At 41.2% G+C, this 26,236-nt stretch overlaps 1 protein-coding gene across 5 annotated transcripts in view; it reads right to left on the reverse strand.

Moving 5' to 3' along the window:
* Unc80 (unc-80 homolog, NALCN channel complex subunit) overlaps positions 1-26,236 on the reverse strand; it is a 163,437-nt gene that overhangs the window by 67,162 nt on the left and 70,039 nt on the right. For 2 of the 5 annotated variants that reach the window (XM_038338760.1, XM_038338759.1), the window contains exons 27-34: positions 23,662-23,797; positions 19,775-19,908; positions 16,640-16,805; positions 11,573-11,776; positions 9,683-9,783; positions 5,900-6,100; positions 3,703-3,810; positions 2,374-2,512 (exon numbers count right to left, since the gene is read on the reverse strand). In XM_038338760.1, the coding sequence (XP_038194688.1) occupies positions 2,374-2,512; positions 3,703-3,810; positions 5,900-6,100; positions 9,683-9,783; positions 11,573-11,776; positions 16,640-16,805; positions 19,775-19,908; positions 23,662-23,797 (1,189 nt within the window). Of the gene's footprint in view, positions 1-2,373; positions 2,513-3,702; positions 3,811-5,899; positions 6,101-9,682; positions 9,784-11,572; positions 11,777-16,639; positions 16,806-19,774; positions 19,909-23,625; positions 23,798-26,236 lie in introns of all 5 variants that reach the window. The other 3 variants (XM_038338762.1, XM_038338761.1, XM_038338758.1) reach the window with 2 other exon arrangements.

Consider the following 26,236-nt stretch of genomic DNA (forward strand, 5'->3'; position numbering starts at 1 on the left):
TCATGAATTTGAAGTCTTAAAATCTTAGATTTTGAAAAAAGCTAAACTTTAATAAGAGAAATATGGGTGAATAAAGAGAAACACCCCCATAGCACAGAAAGAAGGGCCAGCGGCAGGCATAAAGACATAATCTACACACACTCTCTCTTTAGAGCCCCAAATCATGCTCAGTTGTGGCAGCCCAGCTGAGGTTGGGTCCTACTCCTGACACTCCTTTGCTGCACGACCTTGGATGAGACTCTGAACCTCGTGGCTTCCATTTCTTCCCTGAAAAATGGCCAGGAAGAATGAGGAGTGCTGGACACCACCCACTCCAAGTTTATGGAAAATGCTGCGCTGGAAAGCGCTTCATGCTTCTGCTGGGCATCTGAGATCGCACGGCTGCCTAAGCCATCTTTCCAGCCTGGAAAGCGCTTTGTGAACTGAGAAGTTCGCTGAAGTTCTGAAGTGCATTTTATTTTCTCTAGCAAAGTGACATAAAGCACAGCCATCTGTAGTGCGCTGTCTGAAGGTCTGGGTTGGAGTTTATGGCTCTCAGATTCCGTGAGGGACAAACTTCCACAGGGTCCTTCACCTCTGACTTGAGTGTGTTCATCTCTAGAATGAACTGCTTATGCCAGGCCATAGTGCACACACCAGTCGTCCTACAATGAGGCTGAGGTTGGAGAGCAGCCTGGGCTGCACAGTGAGACCCTGTCTCAAAAACAACAGCAATGGCCAAAACCCCCAACAAAACAAAACAAATTAAATTTCATTAACAAAATGAGATATAATTTTACAATAAATGCTAGTTACTGTGATCATTAACTTTTGATAAGCCATTTTAGCCTGCTAGTTATATAAATTTCCACTCCTTATTTTTAAATGAATTCCACCCTGCCTCAATTTTTAAGCATCATGCTTATATTTACATTGTTGAAGAGTTCAACCTTTGTCTTCTTACCAAAATAGTCATAAACTGCCTGCAAACCAAATTTTGTGTGTGTGTGTGTGTGTGTGTGTGTGTGTGTGTGTGTGTGTGTTAAGAACAATTCTTTCCTCTTAACACCTCCATAAAAATCCTGGAAAAATTAGTCTCCTTTGCTTTCCTGGCTTGGGAAGGTGAACATTCTTTTCCTTATCACTTTTGGGGCCTTTTTTCCTCTGAATTTATTTCTCTGTACCTCAGAACGCAGAGAAGACTGGCGCTTCAAGGCTGTCTCTGTACTCCTTCATGGTACAGACCCTCTCCTGAAGAGACACCAGGCACCCATTGCTTCAGTTGCCGCATGCATGAGGACACCAGTGTCTTACGACTCACTATAAATGTCGCCAGTTACTGGTCACTTAAAATCAACCACTACTTTAATGTCTTTTTTTTCAGGCTAGAGATGAGTCTGGAACCTTGCACACACTAAGCAAGTGCTCTACCAGTGAGCTGTATCCTTTATCCTTAAGGTTTATTTTTGTCAGGGTCTCACCATCTATCTCAGGCTGGACTGGAACTCAATTATCTAGTCTAGACTGATCTCAGTCTCAGGATCATCCTGCTTCTATCTCCTGGGTGATGGAACTGTAGGCATACATCACCACAAAACTCATGACTTCAAAAACCAAACTGATACATGTTAAGTTAGACAGCAGTTATTATATGAGCTCAGGGCCCATGAGCAATTGTCTACAGTAACTTTAGGAAGGCTGCTCCTGTGATAAAATGGTCTATAGCAACCTGAGTCTTCGTGAAACCGCCTGAGCTGTCCAACCCATCCCCTCAAGATTTCTAAACAAACAGAATGTATTTTTACATCTCTATCATTTTGCCCACACTTTCCTCTGGGCTAGCTGTGTGTGTATGTATTTCTCTCTCTCTCTCTCTCTCTCTCTCTCTCTCTCTCTCTGTATGTATGTGTGTGTGCATTAGCTATTTGTTTATTTTGGAGCAGGGTCTCATGTAGCCCTAGAAGACTCTGAACTCAACGGGCATCCAAGGATGATGCTGAATGTCTCTTCCTCCTGCCATCCCCGCCCCCAGCTCCTGAGTGGAGGCGGTATAAGCAAGTGCTCCCTTGCCTGGTTTATGTGGCACTGAGGACCCAGCCTGGGGATTTGTCAGAATGATCAAGCATTCTACCAACTGAAGTGCACTTCCAGCCCCAAAGTATTCCATCATACAGAACACTAATATGCTGAGAGCGGTCCGAGGATCTCAAACCATATAACCACAATTTAAGGGAAACCCTGAAAACGTGGGTCCACTTTCCTCAGAAATACACCACTCTCTGGAGGTCTAGAAACTTCCAACATCCTGACATAGAATCGAGGTGCCTCTTTTTCTGTTCCAAAGCTGTGGTCATTAGAGGCACAAGAGCCGGATCTCAGGCAGTGTTTCTTTACCTGCTGCCCCCGCCATGTGCTCGTCCATGCTGAGCAGCAGTTCCCAGGCAGCAGGCTGGATGTCTCCATACATCTCCTCTGTCAGGATGGGAGCTGCCTTGATTAGCAGAGACAAGGGAGCAGGAGACAAGCTCATCACCTGGGAAAGAGATGCAAATCATGCTTCAAAATGTTTTAAGACAACAATCACTTAAGAAACTTAAGAACCATCTCCCTTCTCTGGTTCCCTTGGGTGACCTTAAGATATTTCCTAAAACGGGAGAGGGTTTAGGTGATGTGGCATATAACCCTGTACTTTATTAGTTGAGGTGAGTCAGGAAGAAATGTTGATCTTGTGATATTTTCATCACACACACAGTTTTATAATTACTGGAAAAAATAACCATGAACTATGGGCATCTCTACAGAAAAGAAAGAAAGCAACAACCATGATTTGTCTTCACATTCTGGTAGATTTTTAAAGCTTTCTTTCTTCTATTTTCTCCATGCTAGCAGATTTTCACTGAAAACCACATGGGATCTGGAACCCATAAGGGAGTCCATTTATAAATTTAATTTCCGAAGACAGCCTGAAATTGGATGACATTTCCCTTTGAAATGGTACGATTATGCATTGTGGCTATGGCTCCACATCTACCCACAAAGTCCTACTTAATCCATCATTTCTCATAATTTATATATATATATCCTATACACATGGAAACACATATGTATGCATATATGCTTACCTATAAGCTACATACATACATACATACGTATATATAGATAAGCAATCATTTAAAAAATTCTAGAAAAACATGAAAAGCCCTTTATTTCCATAATGAAAGAGATGATTTCAAGCTTGGCTTGTAAGAGCAAGAGAATAGTGTGTCAATAACTGGATAAGTAAGCCAATGTATTATTTTATTTAACCTATGTGATAATCCTTTGAGATAGGTATATTCCTACGAGCCTGTTTTCATAGATGAGACACAAAGTGCTAGGGAAATGAACTTCCTTGCCGTGTCTCAGAGACAGAGAAGCAGACTGGGCGTATGAATATAGACGGTCTCATTTGGAAGCCTGTGGAGAGTCATGCTAGTGGGAGATGAGCTCAATTGGAGACCACAAAGTGCGAAGGGTGCAGTTCACCCAAATTCTAGGCCTCGCTCTGTGTAACTGGATGTCTTAGCAAAAAGGATTTTTTTCACCCCTTGCACATTTGGTGGTATTTTGCTCGCCAGTCAAGAGAATATTCATGGCAACACAATCCCAGCTTTCATTTTGTGTCCCAAACACTCCTCTTCCCTGCTAATGCCCCATGCATGTTTCTGGTCCACATGCGAATACCTGAAGTCTGATGTACTTTAGCATTCCGGAGTCCTTTTTTCCTTCCAGGTTGACATCGGAAACCCTCTTCTTCAGTGAAGGAGTCCTCAGGCAGGACTTATCTGAGCACTAAGGGAAGGAGAGGTGTGTATTGAAGGTGCGTTCACAAAACCCAGAGTGCTCTTCTCCACAGTATACCTTCTAACTGATGGTATAATTTTTTTTGAACAGGTATAATTTTCCTTAACACTTTTTGAAAAGCATTGGTTTTGTTGAGAAAAGGGGTATTAAATATGATTCTTATGAAGTTTCTCTTTTACATTCGAAGAAACAAGGATGCAAGCATGATGTGACCAAGTTGCAAAGCTAGTTATTTGCCAAACTTGAGAAAAACAAAGGTTTCCTGATTTTCAGCTCAGGATTGGTTATGTTCTTTCAAGTGGCTAAAAGAAATTTTAAATAAAAGTTTATTTAGATAAAATACACTCTATTCTAAGGTACACGCTCAAGTATGTGGTCAGGGAAGAAAGGAAGTATTTCAAGTGTTAAGATACAGAAGGGCAGACAGGGCGGCTGGGGAAGAATAAATCGATACTTCCCATCATCTCAACATAAATTGGATAGCTAAAGTGGCTTCTTGGGAAAAAACAACCTATAGAAAACAACAGTGTTCTTTGCAAACTGTGCTGTTAACCTGGTTCCAGAACAGACTGTTTTCTCTACATAAAGATGAGATAATGCCTGCCTCTGACTGCCGAGGTGCCAAGCCTGGGAGGGTCAGAGCAGTTTGGTCCTTCCTTGTTTGTTAATCCTGACTTCGGATTCCTTTCAGTTCTTTTTTTTTTTTTTTTTTTTTTTTTTTTCCATTCCAGACTGTGCAGGCCCTCACAGAATAAAGTTCATTTTGCCAGGAGGGCCAGGCCAATGAAACATTTTTTCCCTCTTTGCCAAAAGAAAAACTAAACTCAAGCATTTTTGGCAAAGCTTCATAGTGTGATAAATGGAGATATTTTGAAAGAAACAGCAAATCTACAAGCATGCACATGCCCCGAGAAAGTCACCTGAAAATCTGACAAAAAAAATCCAAGACAATGAATCTGTTATAGGACTCGTCTGGGACTATCTTTAAAAATGAACCTACATAGAAAAGAGGAGGTCAGAGCTCTAGCTGTGTTTTTGAAAGAAAAAGAATAAAAACCATGGAAACGCATACTTAGAAATATAAAGCAATTAATAAACAGTAAATATGCTGTATATAAAGTATACATATGTATATAAATAAATATATAGCATAAAAACCTTTACAATATTTTATAGCTATAGCTTCCCACAGAGATGTAGAGGTATGTTTTACAGCCTTCTGGAAAGATGTGTGGTATTTCAAATCCCTATCTGTGTGCTGTATCTTTCTACTTAAAAATAATACATGTGCATATCAGAGTTGCTAAAAAAAGACAAAAACTATGAAAAAAAACCCAGAAAATCCCCACATTCCCAATTTAATAACAGTAATTACTTGGTTCCATTTAGTCTTCCTCCCTTGACGCATCTTAGCAAAACTGCGATAGCTTTCTGTATGCAGCACACACTTTTAAACAACCATTTCAATGATTCTTGCACGCGTATTTTCTGGGGAGTGATGATTTTAGACTTTTAAGAGTGTATCCCTTTGTCCCCTGGCTAGACACTGCATCCTTTTCATGGCTACTTACAAATAATTCCTCTGGGCTCACGGCCCCCTCTCAACATTGCTGTCTGCTGTTGTAGCCTGCTCTGCCCCTGACTCCCAGAAGTCCTTTCTTCCTCTATGAAGACACACATGACAGCACTAAGTCCACATGGATAATCCAGGACTCTTTCTCACTGTAAAATCCCTAACCCTCCCTGCAGAGTCTTAGGTGTCACGTGGGGTGTCCTGATCACAGGTCCCAGGGAGAAACTCTTCTCCCTACCTTTACTTACTCACCACCACAGACTCCCTGAATTTTTGTCTCTAAAACAAAGTCTGGGTAATGCTCCATGTTGACTCACAAACACAGACAAAGCATCTGTCTGTCTCACACATCTCCTGCTGTTTCTTAGCGCTGCATAGATCTGTGTAGTCTGCTTTATATAATTGTTTATGCTTGAAATTTAACATCCAGGGCAGATAAAAACATCACTATAAATATGTCTTTTCTCCTGCCCTTGCTCTACTGCTCAGTGACTGCTGGCTCACCTCTTTCTGTTTCTTGCCCCTCAAAGCCACATTGCTGATGTTGCTGCTCTCACGCAGGGAGTCCACACTGTCCCCGTACAGCAGTTTAATGGCCCTGACAAGCCGGGCACAGGAGCGGCTGTGGTGCAGGTAGCAGTGTGGGTGGCAGTACTCCACATGTGTACAAATGAAACTTTGTTGGTTGCATAGTAAGATCATGACCTGGAAAGGAAATAAATACCCACATATTCAACCAGGCAACAAGCAAACACAGCCATGGAGGATGGAGAGTCAGAGCAAGATCTCTTCATCAGTGAGCAAAACCCAGTAACTCAGTATCCCACAGGTAAATAGCTAGCTACCGGGCTCTGATTATTTGGCCTTTGTTCTCCCTCCATACTTAGTTAATAAGAGTGACTTTTAGAAACATGTGAGCACTGGTTGTGAAGTATATGGCTTCCAAATAGTTTCAAAACCTTATCCATCCCAGCTCTTCCACTGTGACAGGAGCCAGAAGGAAGAGTCTACAATGGTGAGCCCAGTTCCAGAGTTCTCTAATGGACTCTGAACACGTAGGTGCACCCTCAACTCCCGCCTGTACTGTGTGGTGCTTGAAAACACTTCCGCACCTTCAGTCTGGACAGTCATCATGAACTGGAACTTGAACCCCACCAGAAAGCCTCATTTCAGCTCTCCCGCTGATGCCCGGCCACCTTACACACACTTCCTACTCTGACTCTTAACCCACTCTAGCTCCCTGTCTGAAATAGTTTAACTGGTTCAAACACATCTCCTAAGATTTCCCATTAGGATTCTAGAAATGCACTTGGCTGATTTAAATGATAGTTATTTTAAGATAGAAACAAATTTGCAACGGAAATATACAAATTGAAATTGCAACTCTGGTGCTCAGATTCAGGGCCTTGCACATGCAAACAGGTGTCTACCACAGAGCAGCAACTCTTCGTCCCGAGTCTGTGGCTTGTGCTTTCTGTGGTGCTAGGGATCAAACTCCCAGAACTGTGTCATCTTAGGCAAGTGCTCGGTCACAGAAGCCCCAAGACCCCAAGTTTGCAACTTCAAAATGTTTTAGGATTTCTTTTATTTTACGCATGTGAGTGTTTCATCTGCACATCTGTATCTGCACCATGTGTGCCTGTGGCAGTCAAAAGTGCCGAATCCCTTGGAACTTGAGTTATGGACGGTTGTGACCTGGTTGTGAGTGCTATATTCTGAATTCATGTGCATAACATTTAAAGTAACCTTCCTTAAAAGATAGTTTTATAAAGCAACACTCTAAATGGCTCTGTCACCCAGGAAACCACCTCCCACTTTGGGGACTAGCCTGTGAAGGACTGTGTTCTGTGGAGAACAAAGAGCCTGAGCAAATGGAGGGCAACTGAACCTACTTGGCAGAGCAGGCCCAGGCTGCCTCATGACTAACATGTCTTGTTTATTCTGAGGCAAAGATGCAAGCCACAGTCATCTCCATTCGCCTGTCAAACAAACCATATCTAAGCTTCCAACATTTCCAACAAACTAGGCTGGAGCAGACCTGAGACAGTGAACTCCACAGGAGCAGGTACAGGGGAGCAACTGCTGAGTGAGTGGACCAGAGCCAGAGACTGCTGCAGGTCCAGGCATGAATCTGGGACCTTCCAGGGAATAGACCTGAGCCAGGACCCCTGCTGGTCTGGGCATGAGTCTAGGATCTCCCAGGAACTAGTCCTGAGCCAAGACCTCTGCCAGTTTGTGTGTGATCTGGAACCTCCGAGGGAGTAGGCAGGAACCAGAGATCTCTGTGGGGCCAGGCATGAGACTAGGACCTCCATGGGAGTAGGCCTGAACCAGGAACTCTGTAGGTCCAGGCATTGGTATGGAGGGAGTAGGCAGGAACCAGAAACCTCTGCAGAGTCTGGGCATGAGTCTGGGACCTCTGAGGGAGTAAGCCTGAGCCAGGTCCTCTGAGGGTCTGGGTGCTCCCAAGTCTGGGATCTGGGATCTCTGAAGAAGTTGATCAAAGCTAGAGACCTTTGCCGGACAAACTCCAAGCCAGGGACCTCCACAGAAGGAACATTGCCAAACTCTTTTTATGAGGCTACAAATACTCAAACAACATAAAGACATTGCTAAGAAGGAGAATTACAGACCAATCTCACTTATGGATATTGATGAAAAAACACTAAATAAAATCAGTAAAAAAAAAAGAGCAGAGAAAAATGAAGAGCTCAATAAAAATCAATAAAAAAAGAATATGAGAGCACCTTACTTCTTCATGTCCAGTTCAAATCTTTGCTCCACCTTTGCCCAAAGGTTTTAAGGGACGCCTTCATGCCTTTGTACCCTGGCTGTCTATCTGAGGCTTGATTTTCTCATCTAGAATTTCCTTGATCCATTTAATGTTTTTATTTTCTTATTTATTTTTATTTTGTTATTTTTATTAAAAATTTCCACCTCCCTCCATTTCCCTCCCCCTTCCCCCATTCCTCCTCTCCCTCCATCTCCAGTCCAAAGAGCAGTCAGGGTTCCCTGCCCAGTGGGAAGTTCAAGGTCTTCCCCCCTCCATCCAGGTCTAGGAAGGTGAGCATCCAAACAGACTAGGTTCCCACAAAGCCAGTACATGCAGTAGAATCAAAACCCAGTGCCATTGTCCTTGGCTTCTCAGTCAGCCCTCATTGTCAGACACGTTCAGAGAGTCCAGTCTGATCACATGCTCCATCAGTCCCAGTCCAGCTGGCCTTGGTGAGCTCCCATTAGATCAGCCCCACTGTCTCAGTGGGTGGGCGCACCCCTCGTGGTTCTGACTTCCTTGCTCATGTTCTCCCTCCTTCTGCTCCTCATTTGGACCTTGGGAGCTCAAAGATGAATATGGTATGTACTCACTCATTAGTGGATTCTAGCCATAAATAAAGGACACTGAGCCTATAATTCGGGATCCTGGAGAAGCTAAATAAGAAGGTGAACCCAAAGAAAAACATATAGTTATCCTCCTGGATATTGGAAGTAGACAAGATTGCCAGGTAAAAATTGGGAACTTGGGGGTGGGGTGGGGTGGGGGTAAAGGGAGAGGGGAGAGAGAAGAGAGAAGGAGAGGATGAGGAGAGCTTGGGGGAATGGGATGGTTGGGTGGAGGGAGGGAGGTTATGGGAGCAGGAAAGTAGATATCTTAATTAAGGGAGACATTTTAGGTTTGGCAAGAATCTTGACTCTAGAGGGGTTCCCAGGTGTCCAAGGAGATGTCACCAGCTTGTTCCTTGGGCAGCTGAGGAGAGGGTGCCTGAACTGGCCCTATCCTATAGCCACACCGATGAATATCTTGCATATCACCATAGAACCTTCATTTGGCGATGGATGGAGATAGACAGAGATCATTTAATGTTTTTAAATTAAATCATTTATCTTTTTGACAGTTTTGTAGATGAGTACAACATATTTATACCAACTCGCTATGCCTGCTCATCTCTAACACAGAATCAAGAGTGACAATGACCTTGCTCGCAAGGTCATAGCAATATTTTTAAAATTGACCACGATGCCTAACCTGTGTTATTCAGGACACTTTGAGCATTGACTTAGCTCAGTCCCTCAGAGTTTTTCCTGAAGTCTGGTGACCTGGAAACTAAATAGCCATATAACAAAAGACCTTACTTAGTTAATCCTCGACACAATCCAGTGGCATAATATTCACACTTTGAACTGAGAGCTTCAACTAAAATACGAGGCTACACTTTCTGTTGGGAGCACACTTATGTTGACAGTCTAGGAAGGGCTTTGCTCTAGAGATCTCCCAAGATGGATACTTACATGAAGCCATGACATGTTTCTGTGGTAATTCTCCTCTGTGCCAGCAGTGCTCATCCCCTCGGGCTCAATGCTGGGTTCACTGGCACTCCAAGGGCTCCCTTCTTCAAAAAAAGAACACCAAGAAAGAGTTCAATGTTCAGTCTCCCGGAGAACACGCCGGTATGGTGTCATTGTCCATGCTTTTGAACCAAGGGCAGACTCTACCATGGCCCAACAGGTTACAGGGCATAGGACTTTGATAGAAGATTATTAAAAAGAGCTGTTCCCTAACCACAAACTGGACTGGCAAATACAAAGACATTGGTTATCTCTGCTATGATGGCTTCCATGTTAAAACATGAGAGCAGAGAAAAAAAAAGAGTCAAGTCCTTGAGATGAGCCAGTTACATATTGAGTGTGCCCAAATCCATTCTAGGCTGCTCACACTTCACAGCTGTAGCTAACCAGGGACACAAGCTAACCTGCACCTACATCACAGGGCTATGATGCCTCCCTGGGCTTGTGGTTGCATCTGTACTACTATTATAGACATCTGGCTTTACTATGGGAGCTATCCAGTGCTGTGAGGGGGCCTTGGAAGGATTATGGTGATTTGACAGCAATGAGAGCCAATTGTAAGGAAGCCTTGTGTCTTGTCTATGGAAAATATAAAGGAGATCTCACCATCACATTTACGACCCACAAAGCCTTGCCCTCAAATTCAAAAGCTTCACAGATCCTCTTTGACAACAAAGCTGCATCTCTAGTCTGGTTACTTTGACGTGACTGGTGAGTATGGGTTGATCAGTTCAGATAATTCTAAACACTAACTGATGATAAAGTTATATTCACCCTGCAACAACAAATCACTCTGCCATATTATCTCCTTGAGAAAAAATAAGCTGAATCTTAACTAATGCATAAATTAGCTATTTTTAAAGGCGAGGGTGGGTGGATGTAGAAGCATTTTCTATTTTAAACTTCCTTTGATTAGACACTCTGCTTCTGTGTGACAGACTTTATCGATCATTTATCCACACTTACTGCTGCCTTAGAAGTGGAGACTGACTGATAGAGAGAATGTTCTTGAACATGTACTAAGGACTTAATTCTAGGCAGCTGCTGAGCTTGACACTTATCCTTCTTAGTTTTTCCTTGTCTGTTAAGATGCCCAAATACTGAACAACCACATTAGGAGGTTTGGAGACTGCTCATGTCCTACAGAGGTAATCTATGACTCTTGGTGCTTTGACTGACTGTGGAGCTCATCCTGTACACTTGACACATTTTACAAAAGCATCCTTAAAGACAGACTATGAAGATCATAAAGAAACAACTATTCCCACCTGATGGTTGGTGAAAACACACCCTTGAGAAAGTGGGTGACCCACTGAGGATTCCCTAGGTTTCAGGTTCAAACAACCATGATTTCTAGGTGATTTTTGTTTGTTTGTTTGTTTTTTTTTACTGTCAAATGAAGGCTACAAAAACAAAGTCCAAACATTTGACTTTCAAGGTTCTAATAAGTAGTATAGATACCCAAGTACCTGGGGTTCTAAAACTGTCCTCGTTGCCAAAGCAGTTTCTGTTCCCTAATGAACACTTTCTATGCTCAAAGTTCAAAGTGTGGTCTTTGAGTCAGCAGCATTGGCATCACGGGGAAGCTTATTTCAAATGCAGAGTCTCGGATCCCCACATCACCTGCTGACTCGGAGTTTGCACTTGGACCGACTTACACATGCCACACGCACCTGCTCGAGAATCAGTGTGCTTCTCTACAGAACGAGTTGTCTAACCTTAGGCTCTGGTCTTGCTCTGTGTACATGGGATGAAATGGACTTGGCTGTTCCAGGACTTGAGTCCTGCCTTCTTACCCCCCACGTCCCTGCACACCCCACTCTTCTATGTTACCTAGGTCAGTGACAGTGTCCCTGCTCTGGGACAGCTGCAGCTCCTCAGCCTCAGACTCTGAATCCTGCCGTGATAACTTGCTGCTCTTTAAGCTGCCGACTCGGCGGATGCTGGACAAGGAACCCCCCTTCTTCACCTGGAAACTGCGGGTTCCTTTAATCTGGAGCAGGCGAGAACCTCCTATCCTGATCTTCCTGCTGGGAACTGTATTGAAAGAATAAAATAGGGCTTTCCCCGCTTAGTTTTCCCCAGCCAGTTTATATCCACACTCTTCCCAATTTGTCCCTGACCAGCCAACTCTTCGCTGGTTTGATTGAGCAGCACTTCTGGCCTTGCTGCCAGCCCCCAGTCACCACGTTTGGCCAGGCAGGAGACCAGGATGACCAGGAAGGGCTGGTGCAGTATCTTTCTTGGGCAAAATGCACATTATGGCTGGGAACAATCTGCTCTCATTCTGGCCCAAGGTTCATAAGCATGAGTGTGTTTACACAGCACCATCACCATGATTAGCTACCAAATTTTAATCACATTCTTATTTGGTTCAATAGAATCAGACTCTACTGCTTTTGTTTTTCCTGTGAAATGGGACTTACAGAATTCTAAGAAATGTCATTGGAACCCTTATCTTTAGAGTAATCTATTAAAAAATAAACACAAGAAGTGGCCTCTATCTGACAGTCAGAGTTGTGTGTACTCTGTTCCTTAGCAAAGACTTTGAGGGATTGCTTGTCAGGAGAATGCTGTGTGTGCACGCACTTGTGTGTGTTTGAGGTAGCTCTATTTCCAGTCACTTAGGGATTTCATACCATCCTCCTCTTAATCAAAGATTTAATGAGATATGAGTATAAATGTTGCATGCCCTGAGCTATCTTACAGTTTACATGGAACAAGAATGGATGCATTATTAATGCTTAGTATTCTGGAAGAAACAGTCACCAGGGTGGAAATAAAACGGTGAAAGAAACAAGTTTAAGCTGCAAACTCACTTTATAAAAATCAAAAGTACAATTATTTTTTAGGTATTGTATACATTTTTCTTCTCTTCTCTTTTTAATTTTCCATATCATCAATATCATTTTTACAATTTCAGGATAAAGCAAAAATTTCAAAATTTTTAAAGAAAGGGGCTAGCCTTACACACTTGTCTTAAAGATACGAACAAGATTTCCTATTCAATATTTAAATCAAACTTGTGAATATATTTTGAAATCAGGAAGTTCGAATTTTAGTTTCAGGTTTCTCCCTTTAACAAAATGCTTACATGAGCCAATAATAAAACTCGTATCTTTTAAAATGTTAGTTGAATGTAACTTTTGGTGCCATTGAAGGAGGTCTGAAAAATTCATAGAGAAGTGAATGTTTAGTCTCTGGATTACTCTTGTGACTAAAAGAATCTAAAATTACCACTGCTCTGCTTATCCAGGTTCTTGGGGCTTCCTGAATACACCTGAATAGAACTGCACATCTGGAAGAATTTCTGGCAGCACAGCTGGATAAATGCCACAAAAGCGATAGTGTACAATGTTATATTGTAATTACCACACAAGATTCATCCAACTGTATTTTTCAATATTGTTTCTAGGCTTAATTTGGACTTCATAGCTAATTATTTTTAATGACCACTACTGCAATTTCATGTGTAAATAGATTACAGTGATAATTCTTAGATTTTATTTTCGTAGAGGTGCACACTAATGCCTTTTGCCTGAGTTTATGATACTTTTTAGGTTACAAATGAAACTAAATAACCTCAAATTAGTGGGATCTGAAAAAGACTTAATTTTGAGAAATTGTTCTAATATAAAAGATAATTGGAGACCTCCTGCAGCCTGAAAAATTAGGGTTCAGAATTACAACATCGACATTACAACAAGGGACACAGTGAGGAGAATTCAGGCTTAATGTCGCTCATGAAATATGCCATCTGAGACTGTATGCTACTGAAGCATAGAGACCATATGCTATATGTCTCCTAACAATAAGAACTAAAATCAAATGAAACAGATTCATCTTATGTGAATAACACATCTTCCTTCCCACACTGTGTCATTAGCAAGTCCTGTTAATATCACAGTGTTCAGTCCTTTACCTTTTCTCCGGTCCAGTGCAGCTACCTCTAAGTGATCCTTCCGCCCTAGCGTCTACACATCTAGTCACATACACTGACCCACAACCTCCAACATATTTAAAATAGAATTACAATTTTAAGCATATTTACCAGACTCTGCCTGCCTCTTACCTTTCCGACCTATCTCCTGCCACTTCTCCCCAGTTCATTCTGAAATAATAATAATAATTTGCTCATCTTTTCGCCCTCCTTCAAATGCTCTAAGTTCACTCTTCATGACATCCTTGGCCTCATAGTTGCCTCTGTTTGGAACACTCGGTCTTCAGATCCCTCCATTACTGAAATGTCTCATGAAAGTCTCTCAGTTTAATGTCCATTATTAGGACCTTCTCCGACCATAGCTATCCTATATCCTAATCTGTTTTACTTTCCATTATACCTTAAGAAAGTCTGGCATTTAGTGTTACTCATTGCTATGCTAATAGTGATATGCTTTTAGCTATGGATTAGTATGAATGGAAACAGATGCGGGTGCACGCTCTTGTTGGTGGCTGCCTTCTGGGAACTTGTAATAACTCCTGGTATACAGCAGGAGCTGCATGCAAAACGAGGAGATGCTTCTGGATTTTGAAATACCAGTTTTAGTTTGTCTTTGGGGGCAGGAATAAAAGTATTTTGTAGATTCTGCTTAGTGATTTTGGGTAGATATTTTCATTTTTTAAGAATAAGTTTATGATCATTTTCTTTGGTAGAATCTTCTTGTTCTCAGGTTACTAATTTCAGGAGCTGACTATTTTGCTTTTATAAAAACAGATGGTATGACTTTTAGAAAAAATAGTAATTACACTTATCAGTGTCCCATTGTCACAATTTTGTATTGGCTACAGTAGCTCATGCGTTTGTCAAATGGCTTATGAAATATTTACAAATCTTTAAGGAGACTTTTGCCAACTAACTTAGAACATTTTAGGGTTATATTCTCATTTTAGTCATAGTTTTAGGTTTCTGTTATCTATTTATAAGGCAACATTTATGTATTAACATAGGCATATTGTATAACAAAAATCACTAAGTATTTGAGAGTTTTATCAGTAAAGACAGCTATATAAATAATAATGAAGTTAACATGGCTTTATAAGTAAGCCAATATTTTGCTTTTTAAGATGATGTAGAATTTGTTTAAGCTTAACTGGATATTTGAAATTTTTATTCAATTTAAATAATAATTATGATAATAACTTCAAATAGTTAAAGACTGCTTTCCAAATTAAAGTATTGTTGGTATATGTTTAAAAATGGAAGTTACCTTCATTGGATACATATATAGTAAATATTTTAAATCACATTGGCTTAATACTACTTCATGTCTATAAATTCTACAAGACTATTTTTCTTAGAACACAACCTCTATCATCAAAATTCAATAGGATATCATATAATGATATTTATATTTAAAAGGTGGTAGCATTCTACTATTGAAATATTCAGTTTCCCCATTGTACCCCCATTTCTTATAAGACATAAAATATTTTGTGTTTTGTTTATAAAGAACCATGTCACCCATTGATTAATCAAATATGCACTCATTCATTGTTTACAGGACACTATTTCAATGTATTTATTTCAATGTACACAATCAACTTTCTACCAAGATATACAGATTTTTTTTTAAGATATAAAACTCTTTACAAAAAGCATTGAAGGACAACGAAAATTTAAAACTAAAAACTTTGAATAGTGAAGGTGACCTTTTAGGGGAGCCTTAAATGACTTACTTAAAACTGACACTGTTCAGCCATAGCTGGAGTTTTCTGTGTTGGTATCTGATTTAGCTGCTCATAATGTGGGACAATAGGGGTGGCAATGGTAACTTAACATGCTCTTTTGTTCGCTCTATGTATTCATTCTATGTTTTACCTGCACTGCCTTAACTAAAGCTCTAAGGATATAGCACAGAAGCCGGTCATCTGACTGAGGAGAAGAGAGGACTGTGGATTTAAAGGCAAGTCATGTATCCACGGCCATACAGAGAAGGGCCATATATCACCCATCTTACTAGGGTCAGCTTCACATTTTGACGTATGTGAAATTGAACTTAGGGTTCATCATGCCAAGTGACAGCTGAAATAAAATGGCTCTTGCTTTTGTCTGTGACTATGTAAGCATCAGCAGCAAAACATGCAGGCTGTCTCCTATTACCTAGTCAGGCAGTAAGGAGGGATAAGTCAGTAAGGATGAGGCAGTAGGTCAGGGTATAAGCTGGACAGTCCTGAAGAGGAATCAAGGCAGGCCAGCTTCATACTGTTCTAGCTGCTTTCCACAACTAAGGTCGGCATTTCTGCTTTGCAGTTGTTGACCTTGTGGCTTTTCTATTTATTAATTATCTCTTACTCTATACATTATGTATACACGAGTCTGATCCACTCCTGAACTGGTGTGTCATTAACAATCTGATGCTACAGAAGACAGCATCCTGTAGAAAAACATGGACACTGACAAATTTGAACTGAAAAGTAATTAAGAAATTACTTAATTGGACTGCAAATTTAAGTTTTAACAAGCATATTTTAGCTATATTCTTTTTCACTATATAAGAACTATATGTAATAATCACAGTGACTATATACATATATTTTATTGTCTCAAAGTCCTCTGTCAAGAAAAAGTAAAGTGATAAGGGATTACTGCAAAAGAGTTGAATTTGGGTGTGTTCCCTTTTGTATTGGTTAATAAAATAACAGGTCCTCTTAAGGCTGATGACATCACATTCATTGTGGTCAAGGGAGAATTGCTGAACCAGGCATTGAGGCCAAGGCAGTCTAGATGCCAAGTGTAACCTCTAACTAGTGGTGTTTCCTACCTCACCAGCTGTGAAGAGTCTCCAGGGTCACACTGTGTGGAGCCAAGAATTTGGGCACACAGCTTTGTACTTTAGACCCCAAGCCAAATATTTCCTGTGAGAAAGGCAGAAACATGAAGCAACCCTTGCGTTTCCCTACCTTTCTTCTCCTCAGCACCTGCATCTGATTTGAGGGTGTGGCTGCTGCTGTGGAGAGAATCTTTGGAGTCTTCATTTTCATCCAGAACTCCCGCGAAGCTGATCTTCCTCTCGTATCTGTGTCGGTCCAGCTCGGGGTCCAGACGGAGCCTGCAGCTCTCCAAGTCCTGAAAAGGCACAAAAGAGCATGTCCATGCTGGGTTGTCCTGAGACAAAAGCCAGAAAACTGGTCTCATGGCCCTCCCGTCTCTGCCTAAGCTTCACAATGCTGCAATGATAGGCAAGTGCTATGCTGTTCCTCCGACTGCACTGACATTGTGGCAAACCTCTATGCATTCTGAATCGCAGTTGATTACACTTAAAATTTCCTTATTGCTCATTTTAAATTGTGGTCTTGAAAAAATATTCTTGATTTGGAAAACAAGTGTTCCCTAACTGGTAACTTCTTATGTGTTTTATCTTCCACAAAACAGGACTTCGAGCTAGCGCCTTTACCTTCTAACTCCTTGTCCAATGTCTTAGGGATGTCATTGGCACTTATTATGTTAGTTGTATGCCACGCTTTCAATTTGAATATGGTAGGTACAATGGCATAGGTAAGAAATGATCCCTTCTCTGAGAAACTCAGAATTCTAAGATGGAAGATGGAAAATCATACATAATAAACCCCAAGTGTAGGAGTTAGATATCAGACTTGGAGACAACAGTAATAGAACAGTCCCTAAGATATCTAAACCTTACAGGGCCTGAAAATATGTTGTTTTTCCACTTCAACATGAACCTTGGGGATACAGTTAAAACTAATGACTTTATGATGGAGAGATTATACCATGTTAGCTATGTGGACCAAATTTAATTAATTACATGCATTCTCAGAAATGGAGGATCTTTCCCTGGCTATGAACAGAAGGAGCTTCAATACGCTATTCTGCCTCTGAAGATAGAAGAAGGGGAGTGAGGTGGATGCAGTAGTTTCTAGAAGGTAGAAAAGATCAAGGAGGCAGGCAGATTCTTCCCCTCTCACAGAAAGTCAACTACACCAGTACCTTGATCTTAGCTTAGGAAGGTCTATCTTGGACTTTGGAGCTGAAGAAATGGAAGATAATATTTGGAGGAGCAGGAGGGGCTGCCATTCAAGGTAAACCTTGATTGAAGTGTCTTAGTACGTAAGTGTGGAAAGTCAGTTCAGGTTTAGGAAAATGCTTGTGTGGGGCCAGAGCCTCTACGGGGAATTTTGTACTGAGGGTTTATGGGAGAAATTGGATGAAGTAAAAGGGAGGGAATAATGATGTAAGTATTTTGTCATCTCATAAAGGAAACAATAAAAGATATGTAAGCCTACATTTAGCAGTGACGATGCTGGTGTAGTGAACAGAAGTTCTCAGAAACCTAGCTCCGGGGGAAGAGGGCATGCTTTCACCTGCCATTATATGACTGGCGGCTGCGATTCTTGTCTTACGCTTTTTAGGTTCCCTTTTTTGCACTCCCTGTAATTCTTCTAGTTGGTTATACAGTGTCTGCTTGTCACAGGGCCATGCCATGTAGCCTGGCTTGTGATGCTTTGAGTGCTGAGCTTCCTGCGGTCTGTTGTCCTGACAGTGCCATGTACTCAGGCTAAAAAGACCTGATTGATTTAGAAAACATAAAAAGTTTCACTTTTCACTGACAGGTCTCAGTCCAGCGATGATCTTCAAGGGGACATGATTATTAAATTTTCCTCAACATATATGATAAACTCCATGAAACAGAATTTGCTCACTAACAAGAGTCATTGTGGTAGAACGTTAAGAGTTAAAAGGTAGAACAAACAACTGAGTGAAACAGAGATCCTTGCATATTTCTAACAGAATTGCGGCTGATCTGAAAATGTGAAATCAGATGTATGCAATGCTTTCCTGAAGACTGCATTATAAGGAGGCTAAAAGGATTGGTACTGGGAGTGTCGACAGGTCTGATGCTTTGTTTTGCTTGACTTTAAGCGCGTGCATCGTGGTGCCCCGATTTGACTTTATAGAGAGTATTCTCAAGAGCACGATGAGAACAACAATTCAGAAAAGTAAAGGCCAAGTCAACAAGATGTCACAGAGGGCACTAGCTGGAATTTCCTCTTCCAGTAGTCAAATGGTCCAGTTTCACAGTTCCGGAGAGGGTAGCTTTCTCTTAGAAACAAGCATTTCATTCATAAATGTTTCTAATTTGAAAATATCCATTCTTTTTAGGATGTGAGGAAGTGAGTTTTCTACAACACTGGAAAACTAAAAGCAGACACTGTGCTCCACAGTGGGGACACTGACGCTTTAATCCAAACCTCACCCTAGGGTTGGGGTGCTGACTTATCCATGCTGTTTGGCTTTAAAACAGGAGAATGGGTTCTAAAAAAATGGAAGTTGGTGTGACAGTTTGTGGAACAAGCCTTGTATAAAAGAGAAGGTTCTGTCTGGCTCTTCAGGTAAAGCCGCAGGCTGACTGATGAAAGAGAAGGTTCTGTCTGGCTGACTGATGAAGGCACCATTGGTTTCCATCAGGGACTCAGAAGCCGAAGGTGTTCACTGTTACCACACACCCTCAAGATGTATGACCCTGCATAGTATTTCTATCTACAGTGAAATAAGTAATTCCTGGCACATGACTGTATTTTATGTGCCTATATGTTTAGTGTGTGTGTATGTATGTATGTATGCAGTGTCATGCTCTCTGTTTATTCATAATCCACAAGAAATGCTATGTAATTAAGTACAGGATTGGAAATGCTGAAAATCTAAACGCCAAGGTCATTTATTCCATACTATGAGTGAAAACTCTGTGGAAGCAAGCACACTTATAGGAACCTACAAGCTATTCATACAAAAATCAGCTAATGATTCCTGAATAATGTTGACCATAAAGCTCCTCATTGTTTGTAAGGTAAAGGAATATAGGCTCCTAGATACTTGCATCAAAATTAGTGGTGATCATTGGGAAGATGCTGTTCCTAAAAGTGCTGTCTCTAGTGATTTCTGAAAGCCCTTGGTTAAAATGTTAAATCACAGAACGCACTTGACCTCCAAGCATTTAAAGATTTTGGGAGTACTGAAACCCAGCTGTGGTTCACTCTCTCTAAGAAGCCTGGCTATTGACACATGTTGCTTTAACATACCGCTAGAGGCTCAGTGCGAGGTCTAGGCAGGCAAGAAAAAGTCTCCCTCAGGAAGGTGGTTATCTCCAGGAGAAGCTGGCAAGCTGCCATCTTCAAAGCAAAGGGACAGCCACATTTAGAGGGGTTCACAGTACCTAAGAAAAGAAAGAATTCTTCATGAGAAGACAAACAATAACAAATAGAGGGTCATGGTATGATGGACCTACATGACATCATGTAATATTAATCTACTCATGAGAATACTTCCTACACAACCTCAATTTACCTACTCCTGTTAGCATGACCTGAGCATGCTCACCCACCTCTCTTCTTCCACTTGGCAGTTGTATTAATAGGTGCTTTGCTATTAAAGTGTCAGACAAGCAAAAGTCAATGTTTCTGTTTAGAGTACATATAGCAATACAACACAGCTCAAACATCACAAGAAGACTTTGAAAACAGAACTGAAAGTCATCCTGTGGTTAGTCAGGTCTTAACTGTATCTGTGACAACCCACTATTCCTGGAGACCTAAAATCCTTCCTGCTCATTTCATGAAGGGGCATTTGTTTTGGGGATGTTTGTCTTCTGAGAGCTATGAAGCTTTTTCAGCTCTAGTTCAATTAGTGTGGGTGCAACATAGATATGAGAAAATATGTCACCTATACTACACTTTTTTAATGATAGCTTTTCTCTACATAGCTCTGACTGTTTTAGAACTCACTATGTACACCAGGCTGGCATCAGACTCACAGAGATCCTCCTGCTTCTGCCTCCCAAGTGCTGGGATTAAGGCATGTGCCACACTGCCCAGTTTATACTACACATTTTAATAAAGCTGTCCTGTCACAGTTAGTACACAGCTGATGTGGGATTCCTTTCTGTATGCTGTGAATACTATTGTTTAATAAAGAAACTGTCTTGGGCCTGTGCAGAGAATAGAGGTAGGCAGGGAAAACTAAACTGAATGCTGGGAGAAAGAAGGAAAAGACCAAAGGAAAAGCCATGTAGCCCCACTGGAGATAAATGCCAGAACTTTAGCTGGTAAGCCACAGCCACATGGTGATACACAGATTAATAGATATGGGTTAAATTAATATGAGAGTTAGCCAATAAGAAGCTAGAACTAATGGGCCAAACAGTGATTTAATTAATACAGTTTCTGTGTGATTATTTTAGTTCTGCGCAGCCGGGATGAACAAGCAGCCTTGTTACAACAAACAATCGTGCCAGAAGTGACTGATAGTCTCTTTTACTGTGAAGAATACTGGCCTTTTACTCTGTCAAACAACTGATTGATTTTAGTAGAAAGACAGATAACGGGCAAGGGAAGAACAGGACATGAAAACTGTCAGAATCAGTTGTGAGACTTGTATTACCATAAACCGTGAAGAAACATCCTGACTAACTTCAGCTTCAGCAAAGAACAAGGCCATGTACTATGTACTATTCTCCCTCTTACAAAAGAAAGAAAGAGGTATAGTGAGATTTCTTAACTGAATAGTATACATGACTTTTTGACACACAATGTAGAAATTGGTCTTCTGAAGGTATAAAGCCTATTTCCCCCCCCTGAGAACTATTGCTTTTTTTTTTTAAGAGTTAAAACATGGCTGGAAAATCTGTCCCTCATAGGAATGGAAGAGACAAATTCTGCTTGTGTGGAATTTCCAAAAAGGCAGGTGCTTATATTATATTTATCTTTGGAGTGCAAGATTAGCTAAATCACACATAACAAACTCATAATCTCTGGAGAATCACACATATCAGACTTATACTCCATGGAGGATACAGGACTTTAAAAGTTACTTAGATGTACATAAAAAACAAATTTATAGCGAGCATGGTGGTAGAGGCCCGTGTTATCAGCTACTCAGCTGTTTGAGGCAGGAGGATCTCAAGATCAAGACCACCCTGAGCTACACTGGAAGATCATGTCTGGAAAAGACTTAATAAAATAAGTGGAATAATTGTATAATTGTAATAATTCACAACATTATATTAAATATTATTAATATTTATAATTAAAAGTAATAATTATAATAAAAATAATTGAAGAGTGGACACTCTGACAACTTCTGGATTTGTCTTTCCACTCATGAGATTGTCATTCAGGCACTTCTTAAACATTCTGCAGGCAGCAAACTTGGCTGTGGTCTAGTCTCTCTCCTAATTATTATCTGAAATATTCTGTCACCATAGGAAAAGATGGAGCTCTACACACCCAAACTAAATACTGATGCACCAGACATCACATAGGAACTAATGGAGCTTTCGCGGTTTGGTGTAGATGGCACGTTGCCACCTAGAGGTGTGTGCTCATTTATTGTTGTTCAGCTCCCTCCACTCTGCAGGACCTCTGAGTGGCTCCTCAGTGTGCATCTGTCTGTCTGTCTGGCACTCATGGCAACTTCACTAAGTTTTGCTTAACCTAGGAGTGAAATTAAACACCCAAAATTATTCAAAAGAAGGCTAGATTATCTTCAGAGTTAATTTTTATCATTGGGCTGACACACCCATGTGGAAATTCAGAATTTTATCAATAGAGATGTCAAAATTTTCTTTGACTTCAAAAGGTATGAAAAGGGAGTTAAATAATGGGAAAAACACAAAATTCTTGGTGCAAATGGGGAGAAAAATACAGTAAGAGTTTTCTTTACTTAATATTTAATATTTCCCACTGTTATCATTTAGTCATTATTTTATATGCCATGACACAAGGAAGTTGCAGATTTGGTACGAATCAAACAAGAATGACCCTTAAAATATACCCAAAGAACTTGAATTGCAGATGAAGAAGAAAGGTCAACGGAAGACACTTCTACTCCCATTGTGGGAAGATACTGATTCCACAGGTCAAACTCGAATTCACACCTAGCAAATGCCTCTCACTGTACCTTCACTTAGGCTTGTGTGGAACAGAGCATACATATGTACAAAATGATGCTGTAGTAGGATGTAGCAGAAATGTTCTCGTCTCTATTTCTATGGCAACTCTCATAGCTGAAAAATGGGACAATCACAGATTAACAAACTCTACATTTCTTATTTATCCTGCAACATGCTCTGATTAAACAGGTCAATGTTTTAGTTCTTCGGAGTGCATTTCTTGTGTGTGTGGTGTGGTGTACATACTTGCTAGTACAGGTGTGCGCACATGTGTATGTGGATACAAATGTCTGTGCACGAATGTGGAGGTCCGGGACTGATGTCAAGTGTCTTTCTCTCAAAGCTTTCCACGTGTAAGATTTTGTTCTAAGATTGGTTCTTTCAGCGAATCAGCCCATCCATTCCGCCAGCCTGACTGAGCACACTGGCCATGAGTTCTGTGGACATTCCTATCTCTGTCTCCCAGTGCTCCCTCAACTGTGTCTAGCTTTTTAAGGGGGCCTTTCAAGACCATTCAAGTCCTCATGCTTGTGCAGCAAGCTGTTTACCTCGGGAACGACCTCCCCAGCCGAAGGAAAGCATTTCTTACTCAATTCTATTGTGCAAGGATGTTTTTTCTTTCCCAATGTTGTAACAACATAACCTTCTCCCCCCTAAAATTAAAGAAATGAAAACCTTCCTGGGGAAGCAATTTCTTCCACAACATTTTCTCACTCAGAAGTTTAGTTTGAATCTGCGGGTAACAACAAGAACCAGAGGCTAAAAGGTAATGTCTCTTCCACACGCCTGCAGCGCTCTGCCCATCTACCTTCTCCCCTGACTTTGGCACATTCTCTCTTTTTCTTTCCCTCCCCCACCTCTGGCTTTATGCACATGCGTTCACATCCACATGCGGAGACGACGAATGGTCTGTGGAGATGTAGGGAGGTGGAGGGAGTATGAGAGAGGAACGAGGTATTCAGCGCTCCTAAAGCAGTTTCTTACAAGCAGGGGCTCTCGTAGTAAAGGGGGTCTCCTTACTGTCATCTAAAAAGTCTTCCTCCTCATCCTCCTTCCGCAGCCGTCTCTTGGTCTCCTCGTCGTAGATCAGGCCAAGCAGGTTAGCAGGGCTCTCGCTTTCCCCGTGGCACAGCTCATTCAACCGGATGCCAATTGCCTGCAGTGGAAAAGGAGCAAGTGAACCCCACGGAGGATGACACTACCAGCCAAAGAGGAGCACGAATTCCCACAACCCTCTTCAATACTCTGTGTGCTGCCACCACCTTCTTTGTCAACAGGAATCTAAAGGAAGAACAGTGCCATCTCCAGAGTCACTAGTTGTAAAGATTTGGAAAAATGGAATGGACACTTTTGTATGCATATAAAAACAAATTTATGAATCAAATGTCCACCTTTATTCAAGGTTCATCCATTTTGTAGGTCTAATGTAAGGAAGCATGTTGTAGAATATTATATTTAGGTGTGTTGCTTTTGTTTATAGTGCACTTGTTTAACTCTGTGCAGCTGTGATTATTCTTTGCCTGTCTAAAACATCTGATGGTCTACTAAAGAGCTGAATGGCCAATAGTAAGGCAGGAGAAAGGAAGGCAGAGCTTGTAGGCAGAAAGAATAAATAGAAGGAGAAATCTGGGAGGAGGGAAGAAGAGCAAGAGAACAAGGAGAGGAGGACACTAGGGGTCAGCCACCCAGTCACACAGGAGTCAGAGTGAAAGTAAGATTTACTGAAGAGAAAGGTAAAAGCCCAGAGGCAAAAAGTAGATGGGTTATAATTAAGGAAAGCTGGCTAGAAACAAGTCAAGCTAAGGCCAGGCATTTATAAGAAATAAGAAGCCTCTGTGTATTTATTTGGGAGTTGGGTGGTGGGACCCTCAAAAGAGTAAAAGAACAAAAGAGCCAAAGAATAAAGAGTAAAAAACAGCCAACTACAGAAGGAAGCAAGCAGTGCTCTCTCTCTCTCTCTCTCTCTCTCTCTCTCTCTCTCTCTCTCTCTCTCTCTCTCTTTCTCTCTCTCTCTCTCCATATGAATGCACAGCAGGTGGTGTGCGGGTATGTGCACTTGTGCAATGTGTAGTCCAGAGGAAGATATTGGGTGTTCTGTTCAATGATCTTCACTTTATTCCTTTGAGACAGGCTGTCTCAGTGAATCATGAGCTAGGCTGGTGTTTGCAAGTCCTAGAGAGACTTGTGTGTCTATCCCACATAAGTAGGGGTGGCCGTACTGAACCTTTTATATGGGTGCTAAGGGTTTAAGTTCAGGTCCCCATACTTGTGAAGAAAGCACTCCCACACTAAGCAATCTCCCCATCCTGCATTAGTTATTTTTATCAGAGGGTTTTAGGGCAGTGAAAAAACAAGAAAGCATCGCTCCTTTGAGTGCTTCTGATTACGCTATTTTATCAGAACGCCAGTGCCATGCTAATGAGTTTGGAAATTGGCAAGAGTTCTGTTCCTGTGATTTTATTTATAATATCATTATGGATGCACTTATGGAGCCTCCCCCTCCCATGATAGCTGGAAGTTAGTAAGAAATGTTAATTGTTCTTCTGGTAGAGCTTCTAAAACCACATCAGAAGCGGGACTTTTTAATGACTTGGCATCCTGACAATATGGACTCTTAACGTGGCACACACAGAATCAGACTCTTGCTATCTGTTCTTCTGAATCATGACATGTGGTTCCACAATTTATCAAAAGGAATTTTCCATAAGAGGTGACTACACCATCTCCACCCGGTTCCTTTTGTATCCAGCTATGTAGACTACATAACAATGAAAGAACACAGTCTTAGGAAGGGGTCTCAGGGATAAAGCTAAAATGCACACTGCCTGGGTGCTGACAGTCTTGTGCTCTATGCATTAATAAAAACAAACCCCAGCTCAGCCTTTTCTTCCTGTTCCATACTTACAAAGTTCTAGGCATGCAAGGACACCAACCTGTACCCATGAACAGATGTGCAAAGCACACCCAGAATGCTTTCAATATGAGCACGACTGGGTTTTTAATTTTTTTTAATCGCCTACCCCCACTCCGAGCTGAGGACTGAATCCAGAGCCTTGCATTTGCTAGGCAAGCGCTCTACCACGGAGTTCAATTCCCAACCCCAAGAACAACTGTTTTGAATGTATTAAACTTCTGGAAATAAAAAGGTCTTCACGAGACCTGAAATTAAGTGACAATGATGGACTTGCTAACTTCAGAAGTTCTAAAGAAACAAAGCAAGACCAGAAGCAGCCATAGAAGACTTTGTTCTGAGGAAGAGGTTGAAGAGTTCGGAGTGACGCTAGCCAGCGGGACGGCAAAACTCAAAGGAGATTTTTGTTTGTTTTGTTTTTCTACATTGATCATTCTGGGATATTATAATGAAATAATTTAAATTAAACCCACAGTTTATAAAAACATCAAACCCTGAACCTGCCCAAGATAACATTAATATCTCAATACTAATTTAAGGTTCTATATCCCACCTAAGTGGGGAGGAATGCCTAAGGACACGTGACTCCTTTCTACATCCATTCGAGAAACATTTGCAGAGTGAGGTGATTTGTAAGGCGTTAAATGGAACACGAACCCACACACATCAATACACTTACAGGAA

Source organism: Arvicola amphibius, chromosome 8 (assembly GCF_903992535.2).
Source record: "Arvicola amphibius chromosome 8, mArvAmp1.2, whole genome shotgun sequence".
Taxonomy (NCBI): domain Eukaryota; kingdom Metazoa; phylum Chordata; class Mammalia; order Rodentia; family Cricetidae; genus Arvicola; species Arvicola amphibius.